General features: G+C 35.9%; 2 protein-coding genes across 5 annotated transcripts; both read left to right on the forward strand.

Annotated features, from left to right (window-relative positions):
• The first annotated feature begins 1,027 nt into the window (after positions 1 to 1,027).
• LOC111450885 (chaperone protein dnaJ 13-like) lies at positions 1,028 to 8,932 on the forward strand. Of its 3 annotated transcripts, none has more exons than XR_002711905.1 (14): positions 1,028 to 1,291; positions 2,043 to 2,329; positions 2,613 to 2,810; positions 2,911 to 3,025; positions 3,199 to 3,285; positions 3,565 to 3,653; positions 3,746 to 3,830; positions 4,132 to 4,185; positions 5,601 to 5,681; positions 5,981 to 6,058; positions 6,776 to 7,015; positions 7,592 to 7,699; positions 7,810 to 7,931; positions 8,522 to 8,932. XR_002711905.1 is itself a non-coding variant. In XM_023091160.1 (13 exons), the coding sequence occupies exons 1-13, from the start codon at positions 1,145 to 1,147 to the stop codon at positions 7,864 to 7,866; spliced, it is 1,626 nt and encodes a 541-aa protein (XP_022946928.1). In that variant the 5' UTR covers positions 1,028 to 1,144; the 3' UTR covers positions 7,867 to 8,301. The 3 variants fall into 3 exon arrangements, 1 of the variants encoding a protein (XP_022946928.1); XR_002711906.1 differs by having other exon boundaries at positions 8,535 to 8,932; XM_023091160.1 differs by lacking the exon at positions 8,522 to 8,932 and having other exon boundaries at positions 7,810 to 8,301.
• Positions 8,933 to 9,948: 1,016 nt separating this feature from the next.
• On the forward strand, positions 9,949 to 11,698 carry LOC111443511 (small heat shock protein, chloroplastic-like). 2 transcript variants are annotated; one of them, XM_023081380.1, is made up of 2 exons: positions 9,949 to 10,351; positions 10,958 to 11,698. In XM_023081380.1, the coding sequence occupies exons 1-2, from the start codon at positions 10,132 to 10,134 to the stop codon at positions 11,374 to 11,376; spliced, it is 639 nt and encodes a 212-aa protein (XP_022937148.1). In that variant the 5' UTR covers positions 9,949 to 10,131; the 3' UTR covers positions 11,377 to 11,698. The 2 variants fall into 2 exon arrangements, with proteins under 2 accessions (XP_022937148.1, XP_022937223.1); XM_023081455.1 differs by having other exon boundaries at positions 9,951 to 10,348.
• Positions 11,699 to 14,218: the final 2,520 nt, after the last annotated feature.

Here is a 14,218-nt window from a genome sequence, read left to right on the forward strand (position 1 = left end):
TGAAACGTTACAAATATCAATGTAACGACCCTATGTTTACTACTAAAATAAAGTCGGTACTAAATGCATGACATGCTTAACGTGTGAAGAGATTCATTTAGAAACATACAAGCGTAAACGATGCCAGGAATTTAAATGTTCACAAAATTTATTTCAAACTAAGTAAACATCGGTGGAATATCAAAAACGAAATAATAATAATTTCAAAGTAATGAAAACGTCCTGATCTATTTCGAGGACTACAATTTTATTAGATAATACGACTGTCCTAACTTTACTCCCATGGATTGCACAGTGATGTCGTCATCTGTAAAAATGGTGTCTTATGTTTATCTGAAAAAGAAGTAGAATGACTTGAGTATTTAAGAAAATAGTCGGGAAGTAGCTCTACTTTTGGGGTCAGAAAATTCAATCACATGCAATCATGTTGTCACTTATTTTTTCATAAAATAAATATGGGCTTGAACTCCACTTTCCAATCGGGGCTAAATTAGACGTAGTACTTCCGTACACATGTTCCATGCACGTGTACATGAACTCACCATGCGGGCTCGTATACATACCCCTAGACCTACTAGCACGCGCTCACGTTGTTGTAGTCATGGAGGGAAAGGAGCCTACCTAATATCATGACGTATATGTCCATACTAATCATGATAAAAAAGTATCCCGATATATGTGATTTACAAAATGCATGAAATCCCTGTAACTTAAACCATAACATATATTTATGATGCAACTCATACATCTACTTTTTTTTTGGTGACACAGCGTCCCTATGAGACATATATACGAAGTACTTATCATATATATATATATATATATATATATATATATATATATATAATAATATACCTTTGTTTAATGTGTAGATATCTTTTTTTAAAACTATAGCAACTAAATTAAAATGGAGTAAAAACAGATAAATCTCATCCATGGTTTAATCTAAATTTTAATCGAAAATGTTTTTTATTTTCCAAATAAGCATTGGGTAATATTAACAACACGAGCGGGTAACCTAGCTAACCTGACAGCTCCTATGCCCGCGGCTCGGCAAAAGCCCCTAAAACCCACAAAGGAAAACTACAGTTCTTCCATAGTCGTTCTCTGCTAAACCTCTGGAGTTTGCTCCGAAGTCCTAAAAATGGAGGAAGAAGAAAAGGCTGGGCCTCCCAACAAGGATTTGTACGCTCTGCTCCACATTTCACCTGAAGCTTCCGATGAAGAAATCCGAAAGGCTTACCGTCAATGGGCTCAAGTCTATCACCCTGATAAATATCAATCTCCTCAAGTATTTCCCAATTCGCTCTCACAGTTCTCTTATCGTTAATCGATTATGCGTTCTTTGGATTTCAATTTTGTTTTCTCCGGTTTTTGCTTAAGTTTGTGATAGTGATGCTTCTGTGTTATTTGCACTGCCGATGAACTTATTTGCGATCAGCGATAGTTGACTGAGCGAGATTTTGGGTTAATTTGTGTTCAATAGTGAAGTGGAGTGTGTTTGATATAGCTGAGTGGCATTGTTTGTGGATTTTTTGTTCTTTTTGTTTCGATTCTTGTGTGGGTTTAGCCCTCTCGATTTTGTTTTTCAATTTTAACTGTGTAATTTAATATTTGTGATCAATAATGCTGTGAATATTTTTTTTAATTTTTAAATTTCAAATCGGTAATTTGCATAATTTCAACTTGGAATACCTAAGGAATTGTGTTTTTATCATTTTACAAGTCCTGTTTGTGTTTATCAGAATCTTTATAAGGAGAAAAAACCCACAAAAGCATATTTTAATTTTATTGAAGCATTAATTAACACTTACTGGGATACACGGATTAGAAGTGCTTCCAGATCTTTTGGGGATAATTGTTCCATCATTTGAATTTCTACGCTATCTGGACTAAAGTAAACTTGTTAACCATAGGATTTTATTTTAATAATACAAATGATGTTTGGAGGAACTTGTGAGTATCTATCATCTAATTTTAATCCTGTAGTTATGATCCTTGTAAGTCTTTCTCAGTGTTTTTCATGTTTGGTTCTTCTTTAGATGAAAGATATTGCTACAGAGAACTTTCAGCGAATCTGCGAAGCATACGAAATATTAACTGATGAGAATAAAAGACAAATATATGACATCTATGGCATGGAAGGATTGACTTCTGGTTTGGAACTTGGTCCAAAGCTGAATAAAGCAGACGAGATAAAGGAAGAGCTTGAAAGGCTACGGAAAAGGAAGGAACAAGAAAAAACTTCAGCACATTTTAGACCTTCCGGTACCATTCTAGCTAATATGTCTTTGCCACATTTTTTGAAGGGTGTTGGCATCATGAGAGGGTAATGAAGTCTTTCTATTCTGTTCCCCAACCTTCCAATTCAATTTAAGCAAACCATTATACCTTTGCATTAGGTACAACATTACATCATTTTACCATGATACAATAAGTAGCTGAAGGAGTCTGTGTTATTTTCTCTTTGTCAATTTCATAAGAAGTCTATATTACTGGTACTAACAATCAAGGTTTCTGATTCGAGCATTGATATGCATTAATGAAGTTTGTCTAGTCGTATTGCTATTGTGTTATCCAGCTACTCATTTATTTATGTACCAAAATTTTAGAATGGCCATGACAAGTGAAGTTCAGTCTCAAATATCAAAAAGTAATACCGTTGGAATAGGAGGAAATTTGGCAGTTACTGGGAATGCTGGTGGTGGGGCTGCTTCTGCTGTGTTTCGCCATCAATTTTCTTCAGTTTCTTCTGTGGAATTTATGGCTTCAGCTGGCTTAAGATCACTTATTGGGATGCAAGCATCTCGGTGAGAAATTGCCTCTCCTAAATCTGTGACGATTTTAGGAAAATGTACTTACTCTAACCCCACACTTACCACTCCCTTCTTTCTTTTCTTATTTGTTCAGTCATCTTACATTGCACTCAACGGCAACAATGGGTATTTCAATGTCATTAAAAGATGGATCATTGAATTTGTCCAATGCTTGGACTCGCCAACTTTCTGAAACAACAAATGGAAATGTATGCCTTTTTCCCCCCAGTCAAATTATGTTCTATATTGTTATATCAGATCGTTATTATTTGCTTAAATGGTGTCTGAAGTCAGAACTTTAGTTTATTATCTTTATTTTTTGTGTCTTATCACTGGATTTACCGCTTGCATTGCTTCCTGAGTACTGTCTTCCCTTTTTTAGATACAACTTATTTTAGGTCCAGAGTCATCCGTTGCAGTTGGATGGCAGAAGAAAGAAGAGAAAAGGTCTGTTGCAGGAGAGGTTAAGGTATTTTTCTTTCTGCCGCTGATCATTAGTTATTCTCAATGAAAGATTTATGGCATTGGAATTTAGAATTAGAAATAAGATGAGTATCAGATGTCATAATGATATGTTCATATAGGCATCAAAACAGTGGCAGTCGCAGTTCTAATGTTAGTTGTTATTTGTGTGTCCGTCAAATTTCCTTGGTTTTGATCATGGCTTTGTACAAGTCGCTACATTCATTCAGTCTCTCAATAGTATAATTTTTTCCTTTAAGACTACCACTTATGTGTTGGCCTGCAGTTTAGTACAAGTTCATTTGGTGCTTCAGCTCATTACACTCATCGCTTCTCTTCAAAGTCTCATGGCCGAATTGCTGGGAAAGTTGGAAGGTAGGCTTGGAGGATTATGGTTAATCTGTCCAATGTTAGGTCGTGTAATGCCTCTTGGGGTTTATTTGTGACTTCCGTTGTTAATATTGCAGCACCATGCTTGAGCTTGAACTTGGTGGTGGGAGGAAATTATCCAAATTTAGTACTGTTCGGATGTTGTATTCAATCGGGATTCAGGTAGTTGGAACTTCATGTGTGGAAAAAATAGATTATCTGTTGTGCACTGATTCTTGAGCTTGCATGCCTCTTTGCTAATGAGAACTGAAGAATTATTTAATCTTGTAGATGCCAGATTAGGCTTCTAATGTTTAGTGAATGCCCTGATTTTTTTTTTATTCTAATCCTTTGAGGAATTATCCTCTGATGTGGTATCCATAAATTGGTAACATGTTTCTTAAATTGTGTAATTGATTCCAGTTTTTGGTTTTGCTTGCTTCATTGTTTGTTTACGTGTTTTCATCTTATTTTACTTTTCCAGGGTATCTTTTGGAAGTTTGAGTTGCATCGTGGAGGTCAAAAACTTATTATTCCAGTAAGATAGATCTCCATTTTTCTCTTGTTACTAGATGCTTGAGGCTTGAGTCTGTGTGCCAACTTTATTTATCTTTCTTTTTCCCTAGTAGCATCGTGGAGCAAATTATAAAACTTCCTTACAAATTACATTGTTAAAGTTGTCTAGCTATGATGGATGAATTATAAACTTGGTTATCATATGAGTAAAATACGTATACTTGAAGGACCTATTACAGTTTTCCCTTGGATCCTTTAGTTGAAAATTTCTCTCTTTGATGGTTTAATGGGAACTATGGTTATAAAGGGTCTTCACTGGTGTAAGTGTTTCTATACTCTCTTACAGATATAGTTTAAATAACCTTTTGTTGAATTGGAAAACCTTTCTGTAATCCTGGGTTTGCTTGGGGTTTCATCCTTTTAGTATATTCATTCACATCAATTAGTTATTTGTCTCATTGAAAGAAAAAAAAAAAAAAAAAAAAAAATTGAAGGGCTTATAGGAGTTAATAATGGCCCAGATCTTATTTCATAGTCATTGCCTGACAACGAGCAAGATTGTTAATTTTGCTGCCATGATTTTTATGCCTTCTCTCCTTGCCCTGGCTAGTGCACATACTCAAATATTTATGATGTGATTCGGACCATAAGAGTGTGTTTGGTTAAGTATTATCTTTGAGATAAGAAAAATTAGGGTGTATTTGGTTGTTGAATTGGAAACAAGAATTTGAAAACAAGGGATTTAATGGAAAGAAGTGTTGTATTTCATGTTTTCACCTTTTTTGAATAAGGGCATACCCTAAGTGTTTGTTAGCGGATTTAGAATATGAATACACTAAAAACACATGAATGTTGTTTTCAAATTGTCACTTTTTCGACTGCTAAATCCAAATACAATTCATAAATTATTTATAGAAATAAACCCCCCAAACAAAGATCTACTAAATCATTTGATTTAGTGAATCAAAAACAAGAAATTGAATCTAGATAAGATACCTTATAGGCCCTTCATCACTCAAGTACCAAATAAATCCATCCAAGTAAACAGACTCATCACATTCTTGGTAACCTTTTCAACTACCATATGTCAATTATGGATATTCAAACTGTTAATGCCATGTTGATTGACAAAGTTCTAAGATTCTAAGCAAAATTGTGAAGTTAGATTTTTGTAGGTTTGGACAGTTCGTTCTCATCTTTTTCTCGAGTATTTATTTATTTTTCTTTGAAGTTTTAAACTTAGTGACATTCCAATGATATAATATGTCCCTTGCTTGCTGTTCACACAATAGGATATATATTAATGTGCACTTAACAATCTTAAACTATTAAATGAATTTCTGCCGAGTCCAATTTTTGTTTGGGTTTTAGCTTTTCGTTCATACCTCTTTGTCTATTATGTCTTAAAATCTCTTTCTAATTTTGTATTTCATGCAGATTCTGATTTCCAGGCATTTGAACCCCGTGTTTGCAGCTGGAGCATTCCTATTTCCCACTTCAGCATACTTTTTGCTCAAGGTTTCCTAAACTATTGAACATTTGATCAATCTCTAAACCATCTATTAATGAATTGGTTTGTCACATGTGCCATGTTGGCATTAGGAAAAGGGAGAAAACTCAGGCACACCCTACAAATTTTTTAACTATAAATATTCAAACACATTTTAAGTGTTAGTATGCTGACAGTGCTGTATTCTTTTCTATTAGTTTCCTGAAAAATTAATGTTCCATTTTATTTCTTGAGATTTGTACCAAGGAATAAGTGGAGGTGAAGACCTTTTTAGTTGATTTTTAAATCTTCTGTGTTATGATTGCAGAAATTTATAGTAAAACCTTATTACCAGAGAAGGGAAAAACAAAAGGCTTTAGAGAACATGCAAAAGACTTCTGCTCAGGTATCGATTTTTGTACAATTTTTGGAGCTTTGACTGTACAGTCGGCTTTTATAATAATTATTATTGTTATTATCTTGTTTTGTCTTGTACAAGATTTCATAAATTGAAAATTTTTCTGTACTAGTGGAAAAGACCAGTTTAAGAGGTTGATCCTGTAGGTTGCATACATTAAAACACTAATCTTATTATTATTATTATTATTAATAACACTACTACTATTATTTGCTTTGAGATGAGTGGAGTTGGAGATATTCATTGGCTTTCTTTTGACGTTGAAACATTTATTTCTGGTGTTCTAGCTCTTTTTCAGCAGCTTTGCCACACATTCCATAGTATTTCCCCCTCTTTTCTTTTCTATGAATCACTTAGGTCTTTTGCAACCACCTTTTATCTCAATTATTTAAAACTTTTTCTTGGCCACTTCCATCTTCTAATTTTTTTGGTGTTGGACTCCTTGTGATGGGATCGTATTAAGTATTTATATTAGAAGAAGAGCTTGAGAAAGTAGTTAGTTTGGGTTGGGCCGAGAGAGTGTAATTAGATGTGGTTGTTATATAGTGGTGGGAAAGGGATACTTTGGCTAATCATTTTGTGATGGTCTGTATTGGGAGAGAGTGGAATCTCTCTAAATCTTCCCTTGACACTGTACCCTCATTGGTAAATAAATTCCTGCTCTTATCACCTTCCGGGTTTAACATGAGTTATATCTAAATTTAGGTGCGAGAAGCAAGAACCGCCGCAGAGAAAGCTCAACAGCTACTGCAAAATGTAGCCAACAGGAAAAGAAACAGGCAATCTGAAATTGGGGGACTTGTTATTACTAAAGCAATTTATGGAAGTCAGAAGGCTTTGAAAAAGAGGGATGAATTAAGCGTACCAAATGATGAATCTTCTCTAAGCGTCATAGATGTGACTTTGCCTCTAAACTTCTTGGTTAATGATTCTGGGCAGCTAAAGGTATTTTTTAGCGACTTCTTTATTTCCTGTGTTTTTCCAGCTACAAATAATACCGGTGTCATTGAAAAATAATATTGGCATTAAATTATTAATTAGTTACGAGGTTGCATGAGACCGGTTGAATTAGAACCCAAGGAGTGATGTGCCATGCCCATTTAGTGATTTGTGTGCAAGCAAAATGCTAGAATGAATCCATTCCCATGCAAGTCCCTTGATCAAAACAACTTCGACTTCTTGTTTTCCTATTGGTTGTGTCCTAAAGTTGAAATGAATTAAGTCAATCTCAAATCAATGACCGACAGCCTGAAAACTTAAATGTCAGTGAAGTACCTATGTAGTGGCTGAATGGTCAAAGAGTACTCTTTAAACCGCCATTCAAGGGATTAAATTTGGATGACCTCTCGTTTCTTCAAATCTACAAATTTTCACATTCCAAGTATTGTTGGATCAAGCAATAATAGCTTTGTAGGCTTTAGCAAGGTGCTTGTTGATTAGCTCTAAATTCACTAACCTATGTACATAGATATACACTTGGAATTCCATATTTCATTATGTCATTCTATCTATTTGATGCAGCTCCATGATGGGGTAAAGAAGTCGGGTATCATGGGCTTTTGCGACCCATGCCCTGGAGAACCAAAGCAGTTGTATGTTGAGTATACCTATGGTGACAAGACTTTTGAGGTAACTATATCCACCAACATGAGTTGTCCGAACTCTCGAACCAACACGTCTGTGGGTTTTGTTATTTTAGTCGTTTTCATGGTTGCTACTAATACAGTTTTTCTATGTAGGTGGTTGTGGATGATTATGAGGAGTTGCTAATACCAAGGCCATCGCAACAAGTCTAATGTCAACAATATTATCTCACATGCCTGGTTACCTCCAGCCATTTTTCGTACTTCATCTGAATGAGGTAATTCATCTTGATTGATATAATATCCCTTAAATTGGTCACATTCATTTTGTAATAATTTTGTATTTTAAAGGTTTCAAAGTAAGATTTCCCCCACTTTACTTTGACAAATTTCTTCCAATGGTGAAATAAAAATCCATTTTTGTGAATGGACAAAGTCTATTCCATGAAAGTTTACAGAGGGGATGAGATGGAATGGGAATTGTATTTTATGAACTGTTTCTCAAAGAATGAAAATTGGATACGAAAATCAATTCTGTGGATTTCATTAGGATCTTGTTTCAATTCTACCAAATTAAACCCGATTGAAACATGCTGGACATGCGATGTATCCTTTTACCATAATCTTACTAATCAGCTCTGAGACTTATTCTGTGCAATTTAGCATTTGAACTGCTTGAATATATGAAGAACACTGAATTTGAAGGTGATAGAGTTGGTCATTTCCTAGCAAATTTGTTCCAACCATGAATCTTTATTCATGTAGAGTAGGATGAGTTGCTTTTGTGAATACATTATCTTCAGGAAACCTTCGGTGCATTTCTTGATTATGAGTGGTTAGAGTTTTTAAGTTGATTTCTTTCTGACAGAGAGCATACACAGATTTCTAATGTTATCCTAAACGAAGAAGTGCCTGCTTCAACAAATACCAAGTGGGTTAAGTTTGAGGGCTGATGCTAGAGCCTACAACTAGAGTGTACGCTATTTTCTTAGATCAAAGAGGAGGTTGGTTGATCTTAAGGCATATTAAATCTTGCTCCAATAATGCTTCTTGCAAATGGTAGAACTCTGCCATGGAGGGAACTAAAATGAAGAGCTGTATCTCATTAGCCACGAGTCTTACTACTACCTGACTTGGAAACAATCTGTCTGATCGAAATCTCATTGCTTGGCTTTGAAATTTGAGTTTGGTTTTTTTAAACTTGATTAGGACGTTTTATCGTCCGAGTTTGATCACTTTTTATCTTGCTATGTCCAGGGGACTCGAGAGTGTTTTATTAGTTGAATTTTGTATTATTTATAAGCAATTTTTAATCTAATCTCAAGGGGAGGTCTAATCTAAAATTTAAATGTTGGGTTCTGAGTGGATTGGGAGATCTCACATTAGTTTGAAAGGGAAACGAAACATTCCTTATAAGGGTGTGAAAACATCTTCTTAACGGCGTGTTTTAAAATCACGAGGTTGACGGCGATTAGTAACGGATTAAAGTGGACAGTATCTATTAGCGATAAACTTGGGTTTAGACTCTTAAAGTAAATGATCTACTTTTACACAAGTACTAATAAATTTTTAATTTTTTTTATAATAACTACTAAATAACATTTTAGTATATTTGAAAAAGAGTATCATAATAATCTTCATTATTAACTTGCTTCTTGTAATGATCCATTACTAATTTAAAACCGAATTGAGAAAGAATACACTTAAAATTAAAAATAATAAGATTTAATAAAGTGGTGCGTCACGTGAGTTATGTATATGAAAGTGATACATATATTAAATACGAAGTCCAAGGTCTCTAGGTTTTAGGTTCCACTAAGAAGAAACATCATGTTTCATGTTGCACGTAATAGCATTATTCGATTCCAATCATAGAGTCAGTTAATTAAGTCTTGAAAGAAATTAAAAGAGCAAATGTAAAAACGACCAAGTTGTGTATTTAAAAGTAGGGTCGTTTTAACAATTTTATAATTCATTTAATTAATAAATAGATCTACCTATGCATAAAAGGCTCCATAACATCTATATCTTCAATCCTATATTTTAGAGGATGTATTCTCATCCATGTTGCAACTGATTCATATGTGACGTTATTTATGTTTATATAAATTTAAAAATATAGTAGGTAAATTTTATGATAGGTTAGATGGTAATATTATGGTAATTCTTTTGTATAGTTATATAGTTGGTAAATAATTCAAAAGTTTTTTTTTTTTTTTAATCTTTTTTTGGAATAAATTTTAAATTAAATGGTATAAATATGAATTTTTCAAAAATTTAGGGGAAAGACGGCAAGATTCCAGAAACCCCGCCTTTTGCAAGAACCTCCATTACTAGAACCTTCTTTCCCCTTCTCGACGATTCTTCTTCTTCAATAAAACCCCAATTCCTCTTCTCCAGAACCTCAGATTCTTGGAAGAATTGATCTAAGTGCTCTCTTAGCTCTCCGCATTTTAAGCATTCTAAAAATCTCCATCAATGGCTTCTTCAATTGCTCTCCGAAGGCTGGCCGCTTCCTCCGCCGCTAAGCTCTTCAGTCCTGTTCGTTCCGCTTCTGTCCTTCCTTCTGTCGGTCGTTCTTTCAACACTAACGCTCAGATTGCTAGTTACGACGACGAAGACCGCTCCGTCGATTTGGACAGCCGCCGGAGCGGTTCTCTCTCTCGTTATCGTGATCGCTTCCCTGGTTTTGCAGGTTGTTGTTTCTTTGTTCCTTTGATTTATTGATTGATTTTTCTGGAATTTTGAACTAGGTTGCCATGTGATTAGTTGTTTGTTTCTTTGTAATTTTGTTTTGATTTGTTGAAATGGATCTGCGCAATGACTGGCGGTATTGAATGTTGAAGTTATATGACGCGCATTACTGAATCGCCCTGATCGGTTTTGTTAGCGAGAGATTTTGCTTGCTTGTCTAGTTTTGATCACGCTCCTTGACAAATCGCGGCATGGAATCATCTGAGAGTGGTTACTGTTATTCTTTTAGTGGAAACTTTGCTTGTTTGTTCGTGTTGTATATCGATCTTGTTGCCATTGAATCATTGGAAGTGGTGTTTCAATAAGAAGTCCTACTCGCTTATTGATTGAGAAATATCGGCATAAAACCATGTGAAATTAGTTGTGTTTGAACGAGAAAGTCCATTGTTGCACTCCAATTCTTGTTTGCTTGTTCAGCACGAATCTTAATCTGTTCACACACTTTGGACAATGTTGTCAATAAACTTTAAGTTCGTAAGAAATCATGCTTGCTTGTTTGCTGATGGTGGATCGATCACTACCTCAATGCACTTCAATTTCCATGTGACAGATGTGTGCGATCATTTTTCGCTGAACCGGAGCCTGAGTCAGGTCCTGAATCTGATGGACCAGTTCATGGAGGATCCAATTCTGGCAGCTTCACGAGGAGTTGGAGCAGGATCAAGGAGGGGCTGGGACGTAAGAGAAAACGAGGACGCTCTGTACTTGCGAATGGACATGCCTGGACTGAGCAAAGAAGATGTGAAAGTGAGCGTGGAGCAGAACACACTGATAATCAAAGGCGAAGCTGCAAAGGAATCCGAATACGAGGAGGACCGTCGACGATTCTCAAGCCGACTGGATTTGCCCGACAACCTCTACCAGCTGGATTCGATCAAAGCAGAAATGAAAAATGGTGTTCTGAAATTGAGCGTGCCGAAGGTGAAGGAAGAAGAGAGGAAGGATGTGAAGCATGTTACAGTCGAGTAGTTGGGTCTAAAACTAAAAGAAAAAGCTCTGTAGCTTTTAGAGTCGATTATGGAGTTCTCTTCTCCTTTTGCTGTGGTCTCTGTTTCATGGAGATGTTTGCGAACATTGTCGTGCTGTTTTGAAGATTCCCATGTATGTGATTTCAACGGAGTTTCGCCCCTCATTTGGTGATGGAATCTAAGGAATAAGCAGCTTTACATAGTCAAAGTTTCCATCATGTTGGTGCCTCTTCTCTTCTGCGTTCTTCATCCCATCATGTGAGTCTGCATTTACTTTTGAGAACTTAATTCATTAATCCATCAGCACTCTCACTTACATTCGAGATCTATCGGGTTTGGTGCTGTTCTGTTGCCTTATCGATCACTTTCGTTCGAGTTAACTTATGAGTTAGGGCCTGAATTTTTGAAGTACTGACCTATGAATGAATCCCCACAAGTTCCTTAAAGAAATTCACAAGAGATTCGGGCGGGATCGGATTAACAATGGTACACAGGTATTTTATGTCTACTTTTAAGCATAGTTGATTCTGACAAGAAATTACAAAAAGACTATATATCGAAACCAGGATTGGAGTTCTACAACGTTAGTGAAGGAATTTAGTTATGAGTTATTAACAAACTAAGTTATGAGTTATGAGTTGTGAACAAGTAAAAATGTAAATAATCAGGAAAAAATTAGGAAATCTAGAAATTCCATTGCATCTAAAAAAGAATAGGGACACGTGTAGTGGTGGGCAACGGGGCACGGCACGGCTGCCCTGGTGGTTGATGCGTATCGAGTGCCAAGTGGAAAAGTGTGTTAGACTTCTAGCAACATGTGTTTTAAAACAATTGATCCGTTTCATGTGAATGCGCGTGTGAAAATGCATGTAAGAACTTACTCACATGTATGGTGTGTGACTTGCACGTGAGTGGTCTTTTCTTTGCTGTTCGACTTTTGTTTGCTAGTTTTTCGTCTCAATTCCAATATTGATCTTACTTCTTGAAAATGCAAGTTTAAAATAAAAAAGCACGCTTCATCGTGCATATCTTACTTTAGATGGTTAGAATATGCATGATTTTCATCGTCCAGCTCAAACTAAGCGCGATGTAAGCAAACTTATGTCTCCAATTAAGAAAAAAGATTGAAAAGACGTGCATGATTAGGATTCTAGAAGGGCAAATTCAACGAGATGCTATGTATGTTAGGAAAAATGACTGAAATGCCCCTAGGACGAGAATTCAAGTTGTCTGGCTATTTTTAATGCTTTCTAGGATAGGATATTGTACTTAATGCTCTAGACAATTGATGGATATTTTTTCTACACCGAACTTGCTTGAGTGTAGGATTTATGGTTTTCGTGCTTTACATGCTTGATAGGAATATATCTATAATGAACATGTATGAATGAATAGATTAAATTTTATGTGTTTTATGAATATCTTCCTAACAAGGCATGCAAGAGCGAAACAAGCTAAGATTAGGGCACAAGAGCTTAAACGGTACCTAGGTTAGAACGTTTCTAGTAGACTAAGCACCCTAAAATCGTGAGCACAATTAGAGTTTCAACCTTGAGTGCACTCGAAGATTGGCCTCGAGCATCCTATAAATGTGAGATGCATTTAGATGCCTCTAAAGACCTAACATCTAAGTTTAATTAAGGAAGGTGGACACTTGAGTTGTTATTGATTGTAGAGTCGGGACAAGGCTGACATTGTAATCTCGTTAAACTGGACTTGGAAGAGACTAGGGACTTTATAGATGCCTAGCTCAAAACGAGGATTTCTACTAAGTGTGGAAACGGGCCAAAGTTGATGTCGTCTCTGTAAATTAGTCTTTAGAAGATACTAAGGACTACATAAGTTGATAACTTAGGATAAGTACTCCTATTGAGTGTAGAAAGGGGCCAAGGCCGACGCCGCAAATCCGTAAATAGGTTTTAAAGAGAGAATTGGGATTACATCGGTAGTTGTCAAGGTGAGTGCTTCTATTGAGTGTAGAGACGGATCAAGGCTAATGTTGTGATGCCGTAAATCGTTCTAAAGGAAGACTAGGGACTACAAAGATAGAAAATTCATGATGGTTTCCCTTAGTATAGGTGGTAACGGCCCAAGGCCTCGACAAGATAGAACCGTTCAAAACTTTGAGGCTTTCTCAGAAGTTTAAACAGTTGAACTAAGCCTAAACTTTCTAAAGCCTAGAGAAAATCTCGTGATAGCTTATAAGGTTGAGGATGCAATGAGAGCTTATAGGAAAGTTGCTTACGGAGTATTTTTATATTCACCCTTTTTCCTTGTTTTTCTTTAGGAATCATAGGTTACCGATCGAAGTGGAGGAGTGCTCAGGAGTTGTGACGTCACATAGGGACGTCGTGTTTTTATTTTATTTTTTGAAATAAGCCAAGAGTTTGTGCTCGCAGATGGTGCGACCCAGCGGACCACAAACCCACCCAACAAAAAATAAATGGTTCCCATTTCTCTCCACCCTTCTAAATTTCATCTCTAACTCTATTTCAAATGTGACCATCACTTTCATTCTTTTTTTTCATTGGATTCTTCCCTCTTCCACTTTTTCGATCTTGATTTTATTAACGTTCAACTAACATGTTTTTGTTCCGCATTCTAACACGTTATCCACTATTTTATATGCCTAACTTTCATGGGGTACTTTAGGGCATCGCTATACAATTACAACTCGTCTTTGCTCAATGCATACACAACACTCATGCTTTAGCACTTAGTACAATTACTACCCGTGCAACAACAAGTAGTGGGCGACAAAGTTTCTTTGCTGCCCATTTCGTTTCGAACCCAGATTTTTCAGTATAGTGAAAGGTGTTGTCTTATTTTCTCGTAGCTCGTGT

The sequence above is a fragment of the Cucurbita moschata genome, unplaced genomic scaffold (genome assembly GCF_002738365.1).
Source record: "Cucurbita moschata cultivar Rifu unplaced genomic scaffold, Cmos_1.0 Cmo_Scf00001, whole genome shotgun sequence".
NCBI classification, from domain to species: domain Eukaryota; kingdom Viridiplantae; phylum Streptophyta; class Magnoliopsida; order Cucurbitales; family Cucurbitaceae; genus Cucurbita; species Cucurbita moschata.